This window comes from Pongo pygmaeus, chromosome 11 (genome assembly GCF_028885625.2).
Source record: "Pongo pygmaeus isolate AG05252 chromosome 11, NHGRI_mPonPyg2-v2.0_pri, whole genome shotgun sequence".
Lineage (NCBI taxonomy): Eukaryota > Metazoa > Chordata > Mammalia > Primates > Hominidae > Pongo > Pongo pygmaeus.
Genome location: NC_072384.2, coordinates 63132239 through 63151762, shown reverse-complemented (window position 1 = coordinate 63151762; position 19524 = coordinate 63132239). Strand labels below are relative to the sequence as shown.

General features: G+C 36.7%; 1 protein-coding gene across 4 annotated transcripts in view; it reads left to right on the top strand.

Annotated features, from left to right (window-relative positions):
- The window catches only part of FIGN (fidgetin, microtubule severing factor), a 144636-nt gene extending 127994 nt beyond the window's left edge, over positions 1-16642 (top strand). For 3 of the 4 annotated variants that reach the window (XM_054478437.1, XM_063647583.1, XM_054478438.2), the window contains one exon: positions 12449-16642. In XM_054478437.1, the coding sequence (XP_054334412.1) occupies positions 12449-14703 (2255 nt within the window). In that variant the 3' untranslated portion in view covers positions 14704-16642. Of the gene's footprint in view, positions 1-11668; positions 11925-12448 lie in introns of all 4 variants that reach the window. The other variant, XM_054478436.2, reaches the window with a different exon arrangement.
- The last annotated feature ends 2882 nt before the right edge of the window (positions 16643-19524 follow it).

Below are 19524 nucleotides of genomic sequence, written 5' to 3'. Positions count from 1 at the left end.
ACTAATTTTTAAAATACATCTATTGGGTGGGAAAAAATAAAAGAAACAAAGCTTTACGAATGTGCACTAATATTTCAGAAAGCATAAGGGAATGTTCATTAGATGCCAAACTTGATTTTGATATTTTTAAAAAGTGTGTTATTTAGCTGTATTTAACAGGTAACCTCATATCAAATCATGCCTGAATGTTAGTACTCAAATAGAAAAAAAAAAAAAAACCTGTTAATGTAAAAAGCCTTTAAGTGATTAAGCTGTCATTGCTGTCATTTGGGTACTCTAGTAACATTTTAATGCTTCTGGAAGCTATGGCCAGGGATGCAATCCAATATTTTATGCTACATTTTTGAATAGATTTTTTTAGAGCATAATATTATTTGACATTGAACTGGATAAAATAATTTCTAAAGTAAAATAGCAAAACAACGGCTGGGTGTAGAAGCACTAAATAAACAGAGGGCACAATACAACATCCTCACCAGAAAAATCTTCACAAGTTAGCTAAGTGATCATATAATGGCCAGAAGATTGAAAGTAAAATATAAACAAAATTACAGTACTCTTAGTAGGCATTCTGGTGCTTTTAAAAAGATTTACTTAAAAGGATACTGGTTCTAGGTATGTCAGTTCAAAAATTAGGAATTTACTTTTAGACCTATGATTCACCATTAATTCTACTAATTGTCTATTCTATTTTAAAAGGAGAACAGTATTGCATAGAAAACACAAACAGAATTCTATAGTAATAATAGGGGTGCATTAATTATTTGCTTTTCCTGTAAACCTAGACCTTACCAAAAATGGGTATTCAATTAAGGAAATCAGCATTCATCATATATTTTGAGATCACCAATAAGATATGGAGTTTTATAAGTGCAGAATTTTTTTTAAGGTTTTTGACTTGGTTTAAGCCACAAATAATAAATATGTAGCCAAAGAAAACCTTAAATAATACTTAGTTTTGATAAAAATATGTGCATAAGTTAGTTAAATAATTTAGAATGTTCTTTGGTTTCTTGGATTATCTATAATAAAGCTAGTAAAGCATGGATCATTTTTAGGATAAAGACAGTTTTTAAAAATCTTTCTTCTGTCACTCTTTCCCTTATATTCTCTATAGCCTTTCCACAACTGCAGTCATAAGCTTACATATGCACATATCGGTCCCCAGATTTGAATTTTTGTGTAGCCTACCTATATTATGTTATGGTTTTAGACAGAGTTGGGTTTTCGTGTTGCTTAGGGAATTTGTGTGCTATGAAGAGGCACGTGATTTAAAGAGGTAGCAGGGAGAATTTGACTTACTCTTTTAATATAAACAAGTAAAACTAGTACACTTAAAATGAAATTTCTTTTAAATTATCTGGTAGTTCAAAAATGTGGCTGAGCTGAGTGCAGTGGCTAAGGCCTGTAATTCCAGCACTTTGGGAGGCCTAGGTGGGTGGATCGCTTGAGTCCAGCAATTTGAGACCAGCCTGGGCAACATGGTGAAACCCCATCTCTACCAAAAAATATACAATAATTAGCCGGGCATGGTAGCGTGAGCCTGTAGTCCCAGCTACTCTGCAGGCTGAAGCTGGAGGATCACTTGAGCCTGGGAGGTGGAGTTTGTAGTGAGCCAAGATCATGCCACCACGCTCCAGCCTGGGTCACAGAGTGAGATCCTGTCTCAAATAATAATAATAATAAAATAAATAAATAATAAAAATGTGGCTGAAAAAAACTCTCTGTCTTCTAAAATTATTAGCAAACACTGCTACTTACCCATTACTAATGAGGCCAGTAAAATAGTCATAATCATCAAGAAGTATAAAATTTTACAATAGTTTAGACCATCTGGAAGTAACAACATCTTTATGCCTTTAACTCCACCGAAAACAATATTGAGAGCAACTTTATTATTATTAATTTTTTTTGAGACAGTCTTACCGTGTCACCCAGGCTGGAGTGCAGTGACATGATCTCAATTCACCGCAGCCATCATCTCCCCAGTTCAAGCTATTCTTGTGCCTCAGCGTCCCCAGTAGCATTACAGGCATTAACTACCACACCCAGCTAATTTTTGTAAAGAGCAACTTTAATTTTAGTTGCTATATTAGAGACAAAGTAAGCCATGTTTATTTACAACAGAAGAGAATTGAATTGGAATTAATTGGAGAACCATGAGCAAAAGAAGAGGAATCTGTATGTTTTTCATGTGATTAATACACACAGGACTGGATCAGCCATTTATTGAATTCAGCCAAAGCCTAAACTTTTTTTAACATAATGGCATTTTCCATCATAACAGTAGATGAAATTATGCAGAGATGGGATCTCAAGAAACAATTTCTTTACTTGCAGTCTCTCCTGCTGTTTCCCATGGATTAGGTTGTTGGGCACCCTCTCCAGGAAAGGAAATGCCACTTCCTTTGAAGATGCTGATATCCTCTCCTGTTTCTGCTCATTATGCAGCATTCTTTGTTTTTACAAATGAAAGAGCCAACTGCGCTAATGACTGGACCGTCGTTCACACTGCACCTTAACAATGTTCAGTCTATCTGGAAATCAGAGGATCCCAATTATAGGTGGTGCTCAGGTCTATTTCACCAGGTCTATTTCACTAGAAGGGGGCAGGGTGGGGAAATGAAGAGGTGAGGAAACTACTGTTGTTGCTGAGAGCTGCTCACTTTTAATCCTGGGCTGTGCTGGTTGTATTCTAAAGCAGTTTATCTTCTTACAACGTCTTATTTGGAAAAAAACAACACGTAACCTACCAAAACTCATTTCATATGTAGCTTTTCCACTACCTTCAGATCAAAGTTATTTTCTTCGGGCTGGACTAAATTATACACAGGTCCCAGGAGTGAAGGACACTGAATTAATGCACTATGTCACCCAGCCCTGACTAGAGAATTTTTTTTTCAAAGTCCAAGACACTATTTTGCTATTGCATTAAAAATTAATGCATGAATTGCCAAAAAGAGAAAATGCATAAATAACCTAAACAGATTTTGTCTGGGCTTTGCATACTTTAGAGTCACCTAAAGCAAAGTTTTTAAGGCGAATGGTTGAACAGTTTTACCCTGAACATGTGAATAACATTCTTACTCTTTTGTCTAATTATATGAGACAGCGCTCAATCTTAAATAAGCAGACTTATATATCTATTTTGTCTTATGTAAACTGTCTTTTTAGAGTATGGTTCCAGAGGAATACAGAGAAGCAGATGAATGCAAATTTCATTTTAAGCAAGGTTGTGGGGTTTGGAAGATTTCTTAATTTGTTTATTGACCCTTTTCAGCTTGGTGTGTTGGGCAAAACATGAATAGAGTTCAGTTTAAACATAACTAAATTGGGCTTTGCATTTAGATAGTTGAAATGGAACACACAAACACACACATACACACACACAAATATTTACACAGAGTTGTATGTGGACATAGTGGTTAGTATACCATTTTAGGATTATGATTGATGAAATATACACTAGCTGTGTCATAATTCAAGGTTGGTATCATGCCAGATGTTTCTTAAATAAAAATGCAAATATATTTTATACGGCAAAACAGTATTTTGAGAATCAACTGGAATAACCTCAAACTTTTAGGATGATGATAATTATTATCTCTGCAAAATACTTTAAAAAATAAAGATTCAAAACACTCAGAAAATGCATAATACTTTTGGCATTTAGGACTCTGTTTATGGATCAATCATACAGGCCGGATGCTATGAATATAGCATGGGGCTCTCAGGTTGTGTTAACCCCATTTATCCCTGCATGCTACAGCTCACCTGTTATTTACACACATAAGAGGGTTGATACTGCAGAACAAGGGTAGTGCTCTGTTGTGACACAGAACATACATATTCATTAGCCACTGCAGTCCCTATGGACATACGTGGTATGTCATGATGATTTGGGGGGAAGGGTAGATGGCCTTAATGGACTGAAAAATGTATACGGAAAAAGGAAAGAGAGGGCGTGAGAATTGAAAGGCTGCAAAGTAACAACTTTAAAGGTTAACTACAAAGTGCTATTTAAACTGATTATAAATTGTCTAAAATTCACAGAGGTAGCATAAACAAAATAACAGTTTTTAAATATGGGAAAATCAGCCCTTTTACCTCAGACTCTTTCCCTTACAATAGTTAATGACACCTGACACTTAGAAAGATTCAGAGTGTGCATTATTTGTATATTTTAAATTGCATGTACACGCATCCTCATGTATACTTCTGAATAATTTACCATAGAATATACACAGTTTTGTACACTTTTTTTTACTTGGTTTTAGATTATTATTCAAAAATTTTACACAGAAACATTTAAAAAACCTACCCCCACACAGAAATCATAGATCTAAGTTATAATTTTAAACTGTGTGGATTTGTGTGTGAGCGTGATAATATGTTCACTTGTATACTTTAAGTATAGGAAATTTTAAGGGAAAAATTACTTGTTTGAATTATGATCATGATTTCCTGGGTTGCTTTAAATGATATTGTTTCTTTCCTGATCATATAGTGAATCTAGGCTCAGTGGTCTAAAAATGATATTTCTTTCATCAGTATAATTTGCTTTGCATAATGCTTATGCATTCATTCTCATAAATGCAAGCCATTTTATTGCATATTAAAAATAATGACCAATCAGACCCATGCATATCAAGTTTTATCCTCCACATGAAATATTGGCAAAAATAGTCACCGTTACACTTGGTCATATTTGTTGGGTGAATATTTTCTTGCTATGGATACAATTTAATGCATTGTAGAGAACCCAATTCAGATCATAAGCTACCTACAAGTTTAGTTTAAGCACAGAGTATATATTAATACCATCCTAGTCCAAGTCATGGTGCCTGTAACATTAAATAAAGGCTTTTATGAAGCCCAAAATAAAGACATTTAGACAACAAGATCTGTTGCTTACCTGGATACCATCTACCCAACAACTTTCTGTAGGAAATAAGAAGCATAACTTTGGAGTAGCTTAAATAACCTTATAAAAGTTGTACTAATGCTCGTGTATTCAACTAATAGGAGATGCTTCACTCACTGTTAAATTAAGCTTTGGTTTGTAGTATCAAACATACAGCACATTAGGAATGGTGAAAATGGATAGGAAAATAGCAGAAAATAATATCTGACAAATTAGAGCAAAAGGGGGAACACTGAAACAGCATCTGAGACCAGTTTTTTAAGATACCATTCATTATTCATCACTCCACACTGTTGTACTAATGACACTGTATCATTAAGAAAATTATCAATTATTTCCCATGTGTTGTGTTGTAAGAGGGTAGGGAGGCTCTCTTATGATAAAAAAAAAAGTATTTGGAAAATGTTTTTGACTTTTAGAGCTGTATACTTTCTAGATTTCAAGAAAAGGTATGTAAGTTAAGAAACGAGTTGAAGCTCTAAAGTGGAGTCCTAAATTTAAATGCCTGTGTGACCTGGTAGATACCATGAAAATACCTGACATTGTCAGGGGGTAGGAGCATCATGACAAAGTGGAAAGGGTAGGATACTCCCCAAGGAGGGAGCTGGTCCCCAGAATCGGACAGCTGTTGCCAGGCATGAATGAAGTGTTGTAAGATCTTGTCTGAAAAATGGGAAATATGGAAATACAGATTTTTTTTTTTGAGACGGATCTTTTAAAACATAAAGTTGAGTGATTTTTAAAGCCCTGTGCTGGCCAAACAAAACACAGTTGCAGGGTATATGTTACCCTCAGGCTGTCAGATTGCAATTTCTCTGTAAGAGGGTGAGGTATCTGAACTATATTTACTAAGAACCATTTAGCCAGAAATGCCTTCATAATTGTTTTAAAAAAAAAAAAGCATTGTTTTATGCAAATACGATGGAATGGGTTGAGAAGGCTGCTGCAAAATGTATTATAATTTGGAGTCTTGAGGTGTGAAAATATGATTTAAAGAGAAAAAATTCTTTGACAGTATTGTTATGTAATTAGAATATCTTATTTTGAAACTTCAGGTTTTAAAATGAGTTTTAACTAGTCTTAAACCTCTAAGTACTTTATCTCTTAGTTTTGATCTCTAAAATGTTAAGTCACAGGAAACATCAAAAATAAATAAAATACTATGAAAACATTTGAAAATGTCGACACCTTTTTGATTAAAGAGATTATGCTCTTTGTTTTGCTCAGAATGAGAGAATTTCTATATCTTTCTTGGAACCAACAGTCCCACTGGAAAATTTCATTTACAGTTGCTGTCCTGAAGTTGAAGGAAAACTGACTTATAAATTCTGGGAGTGATTTTACTTTTTTTCTGTCTAGCCAGTGTTGTTTTGTTTTGTCTTTAATGCACCCCTGGCTTTTTCAAAATAAAAGAATACTAAGAAATGTTTGTGTAGCAGTTCACAGTTGGGAAATAGTTTCACAAAATATTATTCAGGTAATCTTAATAGCAATACAGTAAGGTTAAATAATACCATTATTGTCCACATACCACAGCTGAGTAAGTGAGTATGATGTGCTTAAGCAACTTAACCAAGATTAGAGCAAATAAGTGATGATGTAAGCAATGCTGCCAGTGGTCTGATTCTACAGGCTGGAATTTTCACCTGTGAAACAAAATTCTAGAACCTTCTTTATGTTCCTTCAGTCCGTTTGTATCCCAACAATCTATCAATCGCTCCAAATAAAATACTATATTATGCAAAATAGTATCCAGTCCTATAAGACATCATTATAAGTGAAACATCAATTGAAAAGTGAGGATGTCTGGAATGGTTAGGTCATTTTAAAGTTCTGTTAATCTCTAAAATCAAAGAGTCTAATTTTGGAGAATTTAGACTGTGAAATTGTGAAAAAGAGAGCTGAAAAGGTTTCATCACCTTATAGACAAATGGATCTTCCTTTTTAGCACTGAACCACAATGCTTTGTACATAGTTCATCTTTTATTGACTAAATTTAAAATTTGACAGCCCCTCTGTTATATTCAGCTTATAAAATATTCTAATTTTGGTCCTCTAATGATGGAAAAAAATTAGGTAAAAACGATACATAATTTCAGTGCTTCTTCCTCACTTTTTTCCCTTTCTATTACTTGTAGATTTTATGCCATATTTTAAAGCCAAGGATTATCAGGGAATGGGCTGAAGAAATTTTCAGATCAAATGAGTTAGTACTAGTAATACTAGATAATGCTGTGTTGGCCTCTTGGCTTATAAGGATGAGTAGACAAGGCTGCATTAGTCTCCTCAAACATTTCATTTGGTCATCACTCCCCTTGAAGAATCATAATAAGTAGATATTGCACAGGGCCAGTTTGCAGTGCCAGGAGGTGTACAATCCTTCTCTCAGAAGGTTCTTCACTGTGTAGACCTGTATTTTTAGCCAATGAATTTTCTACTTTCTACTGGAAATTCTGAATGCTCTGTATGTTAGTTCTGCCATTTCCAACCCAAGAGATGATAAATCTGTTGCATCAGAAAGAAGAAGCTGTAAAGTATTATAATTACTTTACAGTATTTACCCCAGTAGTGATTGTTTTTCAGAGAAACACTTGCTAATATTATATTAATTTTTTTAATGTTAAAAAATAATGAAAGGTTCAGAGGTGCGATAGCTCAAAGAAATGTAATAGGTGTAGTAATGTTGTCATGCAGGCCTGTGTGAGTGCCATGCATCTGTTTTAGAGCAGGCAAACCCGCCATGCCTGCAAGTGTTTGCCTCAGGTCCCTGCCCTTAGGAAGTCTGAGAAAACTTACAAAGGAAGGCAGAGCCCCTAGTAGCCAAAATTACCCTATGGGAACATTGTAAAAGGGAGTAACTATTTTAGACCTGATGAACTGTTGAATAGTACACATATATAAGGAGTGGGGTGGGTACTGAGTGCCTCACATTGCTATTTCTATGAATATATGCTAAAAACAGATTCTAGAAGACCTAACCTTTTATTTCCAATTTTCCTCTTATTTTGAAAGTTGCTTTTATACCCTTCATATTTCTATATTACTGTTTAAAGTTTTATAGCTGTGGCAGAACTTTAGAGGATGCTATGGTTGTTTTGTTTCGAAACTAGTTAAAGAGCAAAATGGAAAAAGTAAAGCAACAAGGCAGTAACTGGTTAGTAATTAAACGTAAGTTATCAAATGGTCAGTAATGGTAAGAATGGCAAATGTTATCCATACTATCCAGTTATATAGGAAATATGGATTTGTTCATTTATATATACATGGATTCATCCCATAACAATAAAATAAGAACAGTGCTCAGATGTTTTACTCTAGTACCTGTCATTCCTCTGTAACACTTAAATTATCTTAAAAGCAATTTTCTATTAGATTGTGTATTTTCAAAAAACACTTTGCATGATGAAATTTGCCAGCTGTATTAAGATTTTTCTGATCCTTTCAAAAATAAAAATTGATGTTTTGGAACAATTCTTCAATTATCTTTAAAAACTATTTTTCTTACTTTCCACTGTTTTCTGAATTTTTACTGTACCTATTTAAACTATTTCCAAAGAACAGTAGGAGTTATTGTTCTAAAGTCATGCTTCTAATAATGTTAAAATAGTATTGTTTCTGAGATCCATCTCCATGTTCTGAAGAGAAACCATATAAAAGCTATTTTTAAAACTCATCCCATTATTTGAGTGCCAAGTTAAGTGACACAAGTGTATTGCTTCTGACTCACAGATAACTGCAATACAATCAAACAAAGCAGGATGTTTTTGTTGTTCAGAAAACATTTGGCTCTGTGGTTTTGTTCCATTTCATATCAGAAATATCGCCACCAATAAACACAATAACAATAACAACAACAAAAATAAGTTTGGTTACCAATTTCCAATTAGTATTAAAATTCAAGGAACCAACAAAAGCCTCTGTACTTCGAAGACCAAGACAATCTCCTGAACACTGATTTCCTCAGCTCCTGGTAATATCAAGAATTAGTTTATGGTTAAATTAACTTATGCTTTTAAATAACATTAATGATTTTAAAGCACTGGATAAATTCTGTTGTTTCAGGGGATATGAACAAGTCCATTCCCTTGTATTTAAACAAAATACAATTTTGCCTTTTGCAGCTCTGCAAAGGTTATTGTTATTTACTATGAATCAATAAATAAACTTTCAATTATCTTGGTAGGCACATCCAAAAATAGCATGACAATCAAAAGGCAATGGTGTATCCAGTAATGGTTCCAAATAGATAATTTTGATAAATATGATCTTTGCTTAATTTCAGGTGAAAAAGAAATCTTACGAAATTTAGTTTTGCTAGAGTTAAACTATGCAAAAATACCCTTTGAAATGCACACTATTTAAACCGTATAGTACTGTCTTTTACAGTGATTATAACTTATTAAAATCATTTTTGCATCTCTTTTATGAATAATACATTTACAAGAAAACATTATTTAAGTGAATACAGGTGGGGGGTTCCCACCTCCTGTGTTTTTTTTTTTTAAAAAAGCAGTTTTATTTGAGTTAAAAAGTATATTTCTTCATAATGTTTGTTATGTATGTTTATTAACTTATGCTAACAATGGCTTAGTTCAGCGAACTGAAAGGAAGCCATCCTTTAACTTATGTGTGCATACGTATGTGTGTGTGTTGTGCTAAATTCCATTGCCTGTACTTCTAAATTATTTGTTGAGCCCTTTAAGACTTTTTTTTTCACGTTTTTGTGTATCAAACTAATCACATTTATACTCACAGCATATGTGTGTTCTTATTTTCTCTACTCTGTATTTTGATAATATTTTAAAGAAAAAAACCATAATAGAAATTCCCTAGAAATAATTTACAGGCCTAATGAATTTGTAGGTCTCTTAGACAGTTCTACATTACAGTCACATTAATATTCTCTCCTTTTTATAAGGCTTGAAGTAAATCCCATACACTAGAAGAATTTAGATACTGATTACTTGCGATTGGTTCCTGGTGATTTGCTCTTAATAATTTCCAGTTGAATTTAATGAAAGTATGATTCCTGAAATGCTGCTTCATTAAAATTGCATCTTTTCCCCTTTAAGTGTGGTTTCGGTCATTTCACCCATTTTGCAGTGTGTTTTCCTCCCCCTTAAAAAGTAATGATTGAGAAAGCAGAAATAATTAAGAATACCACTTTAGTTCTCCCTGGAAGTCATCCTCAGAGTTTCTCTGAGTGAAATGATGCAAGCTGCATTTCATCAGAATTTTATAATACTATTTTCCCATTCAATGAGATTATTTAATAATATATAAAATTTTAAAACATAAATATGAATATTGGGGTAGTTGAGGGAAATTGAAGAAAGAATCTGTTGCATGTGCAAGAGAACCGAGGTCTTTAGAATTTTTACTAATATGTATATATATATGTATTTAGGTTGATTAAGTTACACTGTGCAGCATTCAGACTTAATTTAACTGAGTTGTGATTTGCAAATGAATATCTACATGGATCCTTTTTAAAAATCAAAATGCAAATGAGTACAATTGCAGTAAAATATATTTGCAAATGAATCCTGTTGCTTTATTCATTTATTGTGTAATTACTGCAATCCTTCCCACCTTGTTTTCAGTATTTCTTAATCATTAAGTCGGAAGCATGACAGCAGTGCCAGCCCTGGCATGATTCTCTTTGACTAAAACCTTGTAAATTAACACAATTAGCACAGCATCATCCTGCTAATTAACTTCCAGTGTCTGGTGCAGTGGTTTTGCAAACAAGGAAGAGGGAGTCAGAAGGGAATCAACATGCCATTCTGTTACCAAACTGTGTGTTATGTTCAGTTTATCGCAGTAAGTCAAAGCCGGCCATGTCAGAAGCCAGAGTCAGGCAATGAAGAGCCACAGAGCTTGGAGGAAGAGCACAGAAGGGGGTAGAAACTGACAAAATAGACTGTAGTAATTCAGAAGGGGGTTGATGCCACAGATGCTTCATGTAGACCAGGCCTCCTCCTTATCAAGGCATCTCTGCCAGAGGGCACAAGACAGTTTGCAAAATTCACTTTGGGTAATACAAAAAAGGTGAAGGAGAGATGCTTAATATAGCTGTACCAGAATAGGAAGTGTTAAACCAAGCAGAGATTAGACTGAGATGAGCTAGCAATGGGAAAAAGCAGAACAGGGTACCAGTCCTCTTCTGTAACTAACTGTATGTGAGACCTCGAGGGTACATTATAAATCGCTTTGGGCCCTGGATTCCTAATATGTGAAATAAAGTAATTTCTAAAGTCTCTTTACAATTTAAAATTCAAATTATTCTGACTGCTTAGTATTTTTTTCTTAAATGAGAAAATACTCATTTTGTAGTTTGCTACATAGTCAACTTTGCTTCACTTAGTAACCCAGCAGATGATAGAATTACCCAGACCATCTCATTATCTGCTTGTACTCCTCTAGTGTATGCCCTACGTGGTTTCCTATAGAAATTGAAAGAGTTAGAATCCAGAATCTCTCTCCATTCTTATATTCCCTTTCCCCTCGGTTTCCTTTCTCTTGCTCTGTCTCTCTCTCTCTTTCTCTCTCATATATAATATGTATATATATGAAGATGTATAAGAGGGGATGTGTATAAATACATACACACACACACACACACACACACACACATTCTCCCTTCTTAGTACCTTGCAGGCTGTAAGGGGAGGAGGGATTATAAGAGAAGGAGGGAGAACGCTAGAAGACCGACAGACAAGTGATGCTTGTTTTTTTTTTCAGAGACTCAACAACAGAACTGAGAGGCAGAAAGGAGCCAGTTGTAATTCATACCGAGTTGTAGGCTTTGTGCGATGAAAGCGATGGAGCGCTGCCTGGGAGATTGCTTTGCTGCACTCCACGAAGCAGATTTGAAACTGTCGTGGACCACTTTAGATGAGAGTTGGATTATGGAATGACCTGCTATGTCTGTGTCATATTGTTCTGCGCAGGCAGCATTATACTGTACTAACTAGGTGTTCAGTACCAAATAAGAGAGGTATCCTAGATGTGATCTGTCAGCTGTGTCTCATTTTTATATTGCTTAAAATGTAAAACAGAAACTGTGATGTGAACAGACAGAATAGCTAGATATTGTACATGTTAATACTGCCATGTGCAAGATATTTAAAATGTTTGCTTATTTTAAGAAGCTATGATTGAATTCTAATTTGACAGGAATGTGTGTGTACATATATATGTGATTGTGTATGTGCGTATAGTAAGTAAGCTGATGGGCTTGACAGAAATAGATTTACTTATTCCTTACAAATGCAAAAAATATAGGTAACTACAGAGTTATGTTTTAAACTCAGTGTACTTTTTAAACAGGGCTGAAGTTTACTCCATTTTAAAGAGTACTTATTATAGGGATCATAATAGGTATTATAAACAGTGTAGATCTTTTAAAGTATGCATATCATTAATGGAAAATAATAGGTAACAAAAGAAATTGGGGGAAAAGCTTTAAGAGTTCTGATGCCTATTTAAGTAAATTAACTTTTTTCCCCCCAAAATTCTTAGGCTTGAAGATGCAGTGGACGCCAGAGCATGCCCAGTGGCCAGAACAGCACTTTGACATCACCTCAACCACTCGGTCTCCTGCCCACAAAGTTGAAGCCTATAGAGGTCATTTGCAGCGCACCTATCAGTACGCCTGGGCGAATGATGACATATCTGCTCTGACTGCATCCAACCTACTAAAAAAATATGCAGAGAAGTATTCCGGCATTTTGGAAGGTCCTGTGGATCGACCAGTACTCAGCAACTATTCGGACGCACCATCAGGACTAGTGAATGGTCGGAAAAATGAAAGTGAACCCTGGCAGCCTTCCTTGAATTCAGAAGCTGTTTATCCCATGAACTGTGTTCCGGATGTTATCACTGCCAGCAAAGCTGGAGTCAGTTCAGCCCTCCCTCCAACAGATGTCTCTGCGAGTATAGGGAGCTCTCCTGGGGTCGCCAGCAACCTGACAGAACCTAGTTATTCAAGTAGTACCTGTGGAAGCCACACTGTACCCAGTCTTCATGCAGGGCTCCCATCTCAGGAATATGCCCCAGGATACAACGGATCATATTTGCATTCTACTTATAGTAGCCAGCCAGCACCTGCACTTCCTTCACCTCATCCGTCTCCTTTGCATAGCTCTGGGCTACTACAGCCCCCGCCACCACCTCCTCCGCCACCAGCCTTGGTCCCGGGCTACAATGGGACTTCTAACCTCTCCAGTTACAGCTATCCGTCTGCTAGCTATCCTCCTCAGACTGCTGTGGGGTCTGGGTACAGCCCTGGGGGGGCACCGCCTCCGCCTTCAGCGTACCTGCCTTCAGGAATTCCTGCTCCCACCCCCCTACCCCCCACCACTGTTCCTGGCTACACCTACCAGGGCCATGGTTTGACACCTATTGCGCCGTCGGCTCTGACAAACAGTTCAGCAAGTTCTCTCAAAAGGAAAGCTTTCTACATGGCAGGGCAAGGAGATATGGACTCCAGTTATGGAAATTACAGCTATGGCCAACAGAGATCTACACAGAGTCCTATGTACAGAATGCCCGACAACAGCATTTCAAACACAAATCGGGGGAATGGCTTTGACAGAAGTGCTGAAACATCATCCTTAGCATTTAAGCCAACGAAGCAGCTAATGTCCTCTGAACAGCAAAGGAAATTCAGCAGCCAGTCCAGTAGGGCTCTGACCCCTCCTTCCTACAGTACTGCTAAAAATTCATTGGGATCAAGATCCAGTGAATCCTTTGGGAAGTACACATCGCCAGTAATGAGTGAGCATGGGGACGAGCACAGGCAGCTCCTCTCTCACCCAATGCAAGGCCCTGGACTCCGTGCAGCTACCTCATCCAACCACTCTGTGGACGAGCAACTGAAGAATACTGACACGCACCTCATCGACCTGGTAACCAATGAGATTATCACCCAAGGACCTCCAGTGGACTGGAATGACATTGCTGGTCTCGACCTGGTGAAGGCTGTCATTAAAGAGGAGGTTTTATGGCCAGTGTTGAGGTCAGACGCATTCAGTGGACTGACGGCCTTACCTCGGAGCATCCTTTTATTTGGACCTCGGGGGACAGGCAAAACATTATTGGGCAGATGCATCGCTAGTCAGCTGGGGGCCACATTTTTCAAAATTGCCGGTTCTGGACTAGTCGCCAAGTGGTTAGGAGAAGCAGAGAAAATTATCCATGCCTCTTTTCTCGTGGCCAGGTGTCGCCAGCCCTCGGTGATTTTTGTTAGTGACATTGACATGCTTCTCTCGTCTCAAGTGAACGAGGAACACAGTCCAGTCAGTCGGATGAGAACCGAATTTCTGATGCAACTGGACACTGTACTAACTTCGGCTGAGGACCAAATCGTAGTAATTTGTGCCACCAGTAAACCAGAAGAAATAGATGAATCCCTTCGGAGGTACTTCATGAAACGACTTTTAATCCCACTTCCTGACAGCACAGCGAGGCACCAGATAATAGTACAACTGCTCTCACAGCACAATTACTGTCTCAATGACAAGGAGTTTGCACTGCTCGTCCAGCGCACAGAAGGCTTTTCTGGACTAGACGTGGCTCATTTGTGTCAGGAAGCAGTGGTGGGCCCCCTCCATGCCATGCCAGCCACAGACCTTTCAGCCATTATGCCCAGCCAGTTGAGGCCCGTTACATATCAAGACTTTGAAAATGCTTTCTGCAAGATTCAGCCTAGCATATCTCAAAAGGAGCTTGATATGTATGTTGAATGGAACAAAATGTTTGGTTGCAGTCAGTGATAACTTCTTTAGAAAAAAAAATGTAATGAATGTTGGCACACACACATAAAACCTGCTACATAGGGAATAGAGCCCCTTTCCAGTAGTGTTTAAATTGCAAAGGGTACTGGGGAAGATGACGATTAAGTTGCATCTTTAGAGTCAGGGTAGATTTGGAGGAAAAGTGCATCAAATGAGAGCTTCTGATTTGAAAGCCCCAGATGACAGAAAGCATATGTGGATGCTCAGTTCTGTTCAAGCTAGACAACACTCACCAAGGAGCAAGGTGCAAGTGTGTTGATTTCAGAAGGACATGAACCTCGTGTGTTGATTCCATTCTGCTGTTCTCGAGATTTAGTTGCTGTCAAGTGCCTGGAGTGGTGCTTTATTTTTTGTTTGCCTCACAATTACATTGGTGGCATGTGCTAATATAAAGAGCTTTAACTTCAAACATTATTGGACTAAAGAGATGAACAGTTGTGTTATGACAGAAAACCAGATTTTTGCCATTTTAAGAGCAACAGTATTCCTCAATCCTGTCTGTTCTGCGGTATTAAGCTAAGAACAGGTAAAACAGGGTAACGGTAATCTGGACCTTAATTTCTGCAGTTCATTTCTTTTAATGTTCTTGTCTGCAAAAACTCAGGAAAGTGATTGTGATTTGTACAGTACCTCAAAGGAATGTGTTGAAAGCACTATGTACTGCTGAGAGTAATAGGATAGGCTTCAATGTTACTTTATATTAAAATGTATGTTTACCTCAACAATTGGAAAATAGCAAGGAAAATTACTTTGAATGTATCCAGAAAAAATACTGAAGTGTGATACAACTGAATATTTACAGTTTAAAGTAGAAATGGAAGGATTTTTTTAAGTTCTTTTACTAATTATGGGGAATTAACCAGAGCAGAATAATTCTTTATGTCAATAACTGCAAGAGTTCTTAGTACATTGCTCCTTGATAATTAAGTGAAAATGTTCTTAAAAGGTACACTGGTTAATTGAAAGCTACTTATTCAGTTTGTGTTAGTGTCTAGACCTGTCAGCCACAAGACCTGTTTAGGACCCTGAAAGTCACAGTACCTAAAAACTATGACTGCCTTTTTATTGCATAGGTGGTAGTGGTGGTGATGGTGGTGGTAGTTTGCAAGTTATCTCTTAAAACTGCTGGGAATGGTGTCATTCTATTCACTAATCTAGCTTATAGACTTGCCGTGCTATTTGATAGAATGCAGAGGATAGCAACCAAAACAAACACACAAATAAATAAAAACAAAAAACCAACCAACCAACTTACATACGTATATATATCCACAAAGAACCTCTCCATCTCCTCCCCTTCTTTTCGACTCCACTCTTGTCAGTGCAATTTTGCTTCTCATTTTGAAATCTGGGCTGTAGTGCTCCTGCTTTATTTCTACCTCAGTTTTGTTACATTTCTCTTGGAAAGTAAAGTAGAAAATCGGAAGTGGACACACACACTGCAATGTAGCTTGCCAAACATGTTACTTTGTTTTCTTCCATCTTTCACCATAAATCTAGTTTCCAAAAACATCAGCATCTGCGCTTACTTCCACCTCAGTCTACCAGCCCCACCCCACCCATGGCATAAGTGGCATTTTTCTTAATTTCCTATTTTTCTCCTGCTCTCTGTCAAGTTGTTCTTTGTATCCTTTAATGCTTTATGTGCAACCTTTCACTGATAGTGGGCTGATGTTTGGCAATGCTTCTGAACAGTCACAGAGCAGGCTGTAGCTTTCCACAGCCACTGCCCATGCATAAGCAGAACAGCCTGGCCTTTTGAATGTATTTTCCTGGGTTTTTTCCCCTTTTCTTTTTTTAGTTTAGAGATGCAGTAACAAAACTGTTGCAAAGCACTGGCATTTTATGTATTCAATAAATAAGCGATGTACATTTTTTAAAAAAAAATTAAATAAATGCAATGAGAAGCCCCAAGAAAGGTCTTTCTGTTTTTTTTTTCCTTACAAAAATTTTTACCGATCTTACCCACAATATCCAATTCTCTGAAACGCTTAACATACAGAAAGCTAATGAGGGATTTCTTATCTCTGAAATTTTATGATACTTGATCTTTAGTCCCCTTTTTTATTTTTTATGTTGCTAAAAACTGAGCAATTGGACCAGAATTTAACTTACTATTGACATTGTGTCAATTAAAGCTGTGCTTAAATATAAATATTCCATATTAAAAAGCAGTGCCTTTCATTAAGGATACAAAAAATAATACTTAAATACGCCCTCTGCTTTTCACAAGTGAATAAATGCTACAATCGTGTTCTGGGTCTACCCTGCACATCCCTTGTAAGGAAATTCTAATATCCACATTAACTTGTAGGTTCATATTGATCTCACTGACAAGTTTACTTTTTGCACAGTGCTGACCTATTTTCTGACTTTTAGACATTACATTTCATTTCCGCCAACATGCTGTGTTCACTTGAAAGCGTCTGGCAAGTTTTGACAAACCCAGTCTTATTTAGACAACTTTGGAAAATCCAATATTGACCCACATTTTTTGTGGCTATAAGATTTAATGCCAAATATATGACTGCACTATTGTGTTTTACACTCATTTATAAAACTGAAAATAAATTGAAGTCATACATCTTGGCTTTTAGCTTTAAATGACTTAAAAATTAGAACTCTGAGTGACTTAAAAATTAATTTGAGATACGAGTGGTCAAAAATCCATGTATTTAGACAGAAGCTGAAGTCGTATGTGATTTTCATTTAGCCTTACAAAATCCAAGATTTGATCTCTTAGGAAATTGGGCATGTTGAAGAAATGAAGATCTGTTGGAGGAGATATGGCTGACCTTTGAGTAGATAGTGCTCTCCTGTGATTCTTTGATTCTGCATGGCAGCATTATGAGCTCTTCTATAAACTAGCTTAATAATGAGCTCTATTCTGACCATCCGTTCTGGAACTTGGAGTCGGGGTGGGGTACCACATCCTCAGAAGTGAATGTGTACAGTCGGTGATAGTACAACTGAGTAATCGGGCTTCATACTCTTGGCCTCTTTTTGACTGCTAAGAATTTGGAGAAGGCTATTAATGAAGGTAAGGTAATGAGCCAGTCCAAATCCCTCACTGTCTGGCTAAGAGATTGAGCCATTCCACTTTACAGCCCCTAATTCCCTTCTTCCCAACGGCAGTAACATTTCCAACAGGGACAAAAAGGAAGTGAAGGAAACCACTTCAGTATTGGGATCAATAGAAATTCAAGAGGTAGTTCATAATGACCTTATATGTGACACAAATGGAAATACTCTACACTTCTGGCATGCTTCTCTCCCAAATATTTAGAACATTAGTGACAATATGAAAAACTTTGCTGACTGAGCTGATCAATGGAATGTGAAGGCAGTATACTTTAAGGCTATTTACTTTCACACAGAATGTTTATCTATTAGTCAGTTTGTATTCTACTCAAATGCAGATAGACGGGTATAATGTTTTCTTGTGCATTTGAAACCTATCAAGGAGAAAATAAACCATTCCACTAAAATACGTAGGCCAAACACCATCTGGGCAAGTGATAAAAGCTATCCAGAGGCTATGCTATGTAAAATAGCAAGGTCAATTTACATGGGTTGCATAGTACTTGGCTATGCAGTTTTCAAAAGAACACATCCAAAAAGAAATCCAAATTAGTTCCTGTAATAGGTCTTTGTAAATTTAAGTATATTTGTGGGTTGGAAAATATGTTTTTAGAGACATTTAGAATTTCTTTCTCTAAAAATGTATCCAACTCCAGGCAGAAAGAGACTTCTGTACTCACATTCTCATGTTTCTTAGCAAGAATTGGGTAGCATGATCATTGAATCTGTATTTTGCAAAGTGAAAGGGACGCAGCTTGTTGAACTATTGAGGCCACTAAAGGAAAGTTCTAATATATATATATAAATATAAAATTAGTGTGTGTGTTTGTATGTGTGTGTGTGTGTGTGTGTGTTCTTTCATCACCACCTAGTTGAACTTTAAAACAAACGTCTACTTTTCATTATTCAGAAGCAACTTGTTACTTCCTTTCTTCATATGTGCAGAGATACACATGATCATTTTACAATTCAAAGTGTTTTAATGTGTTCTTTTTTCTTTTGAAACGTAAAGCCTTCAGTTGTTGAATCATCTGCCGATTTTTATATGAAGCACATTAGCAAACCTGGAGCTATTAGTATTTCAGAATTCACAACCAGCTGTACTTGTGACTAACCAACACATGAACTGAAGCTCACACTCTGCTAAGACCTTTGGTTGACATTCGATTTTGAACCTGCCAGATGCATTTGTGTGAACCAGGGATATTGCATCTTTAATGAACAAGTCTCTCCTCTTTCCCCTGTTTTTAAATACAACACAAGCAGTGTAGCACTAGGCACTGCAATTGTCAAAGACAATTAGACTGGAAGCAGGGAAATTTCACCTCCCTGTCTCGGTGATATGTAGAATGTCGGCAGCATGGGTCAGCCTTGCCACAGAGTTGTGTGAGAATATATGAATCAGTCCTATAGAATGTTAAATATTTATAAAATGGTTCTGTAGTACACCAAGGTTGGGAGCACATTCATTCCTTCTTGTTGTCTTATGATACAAAAAAAAAAAAAAAAAGCAAAAGTTTATTTCTGGGCTTAAAAATCTCCCTCTAATATCTCTCTCTTACCCCCATTCCCCAACCATTCTTCTCTCCATCTCTCTCCTCTCCTCTTCCTCTCTCTTCTCTCTCTCTCTCTGTCTGTCTCTGACTCTCGCTCTCTCGTATGTGGGTGTGTGTGTGTATGAGTTTCCACTGTGGATTATACACAGTTGCTAGAGAATAT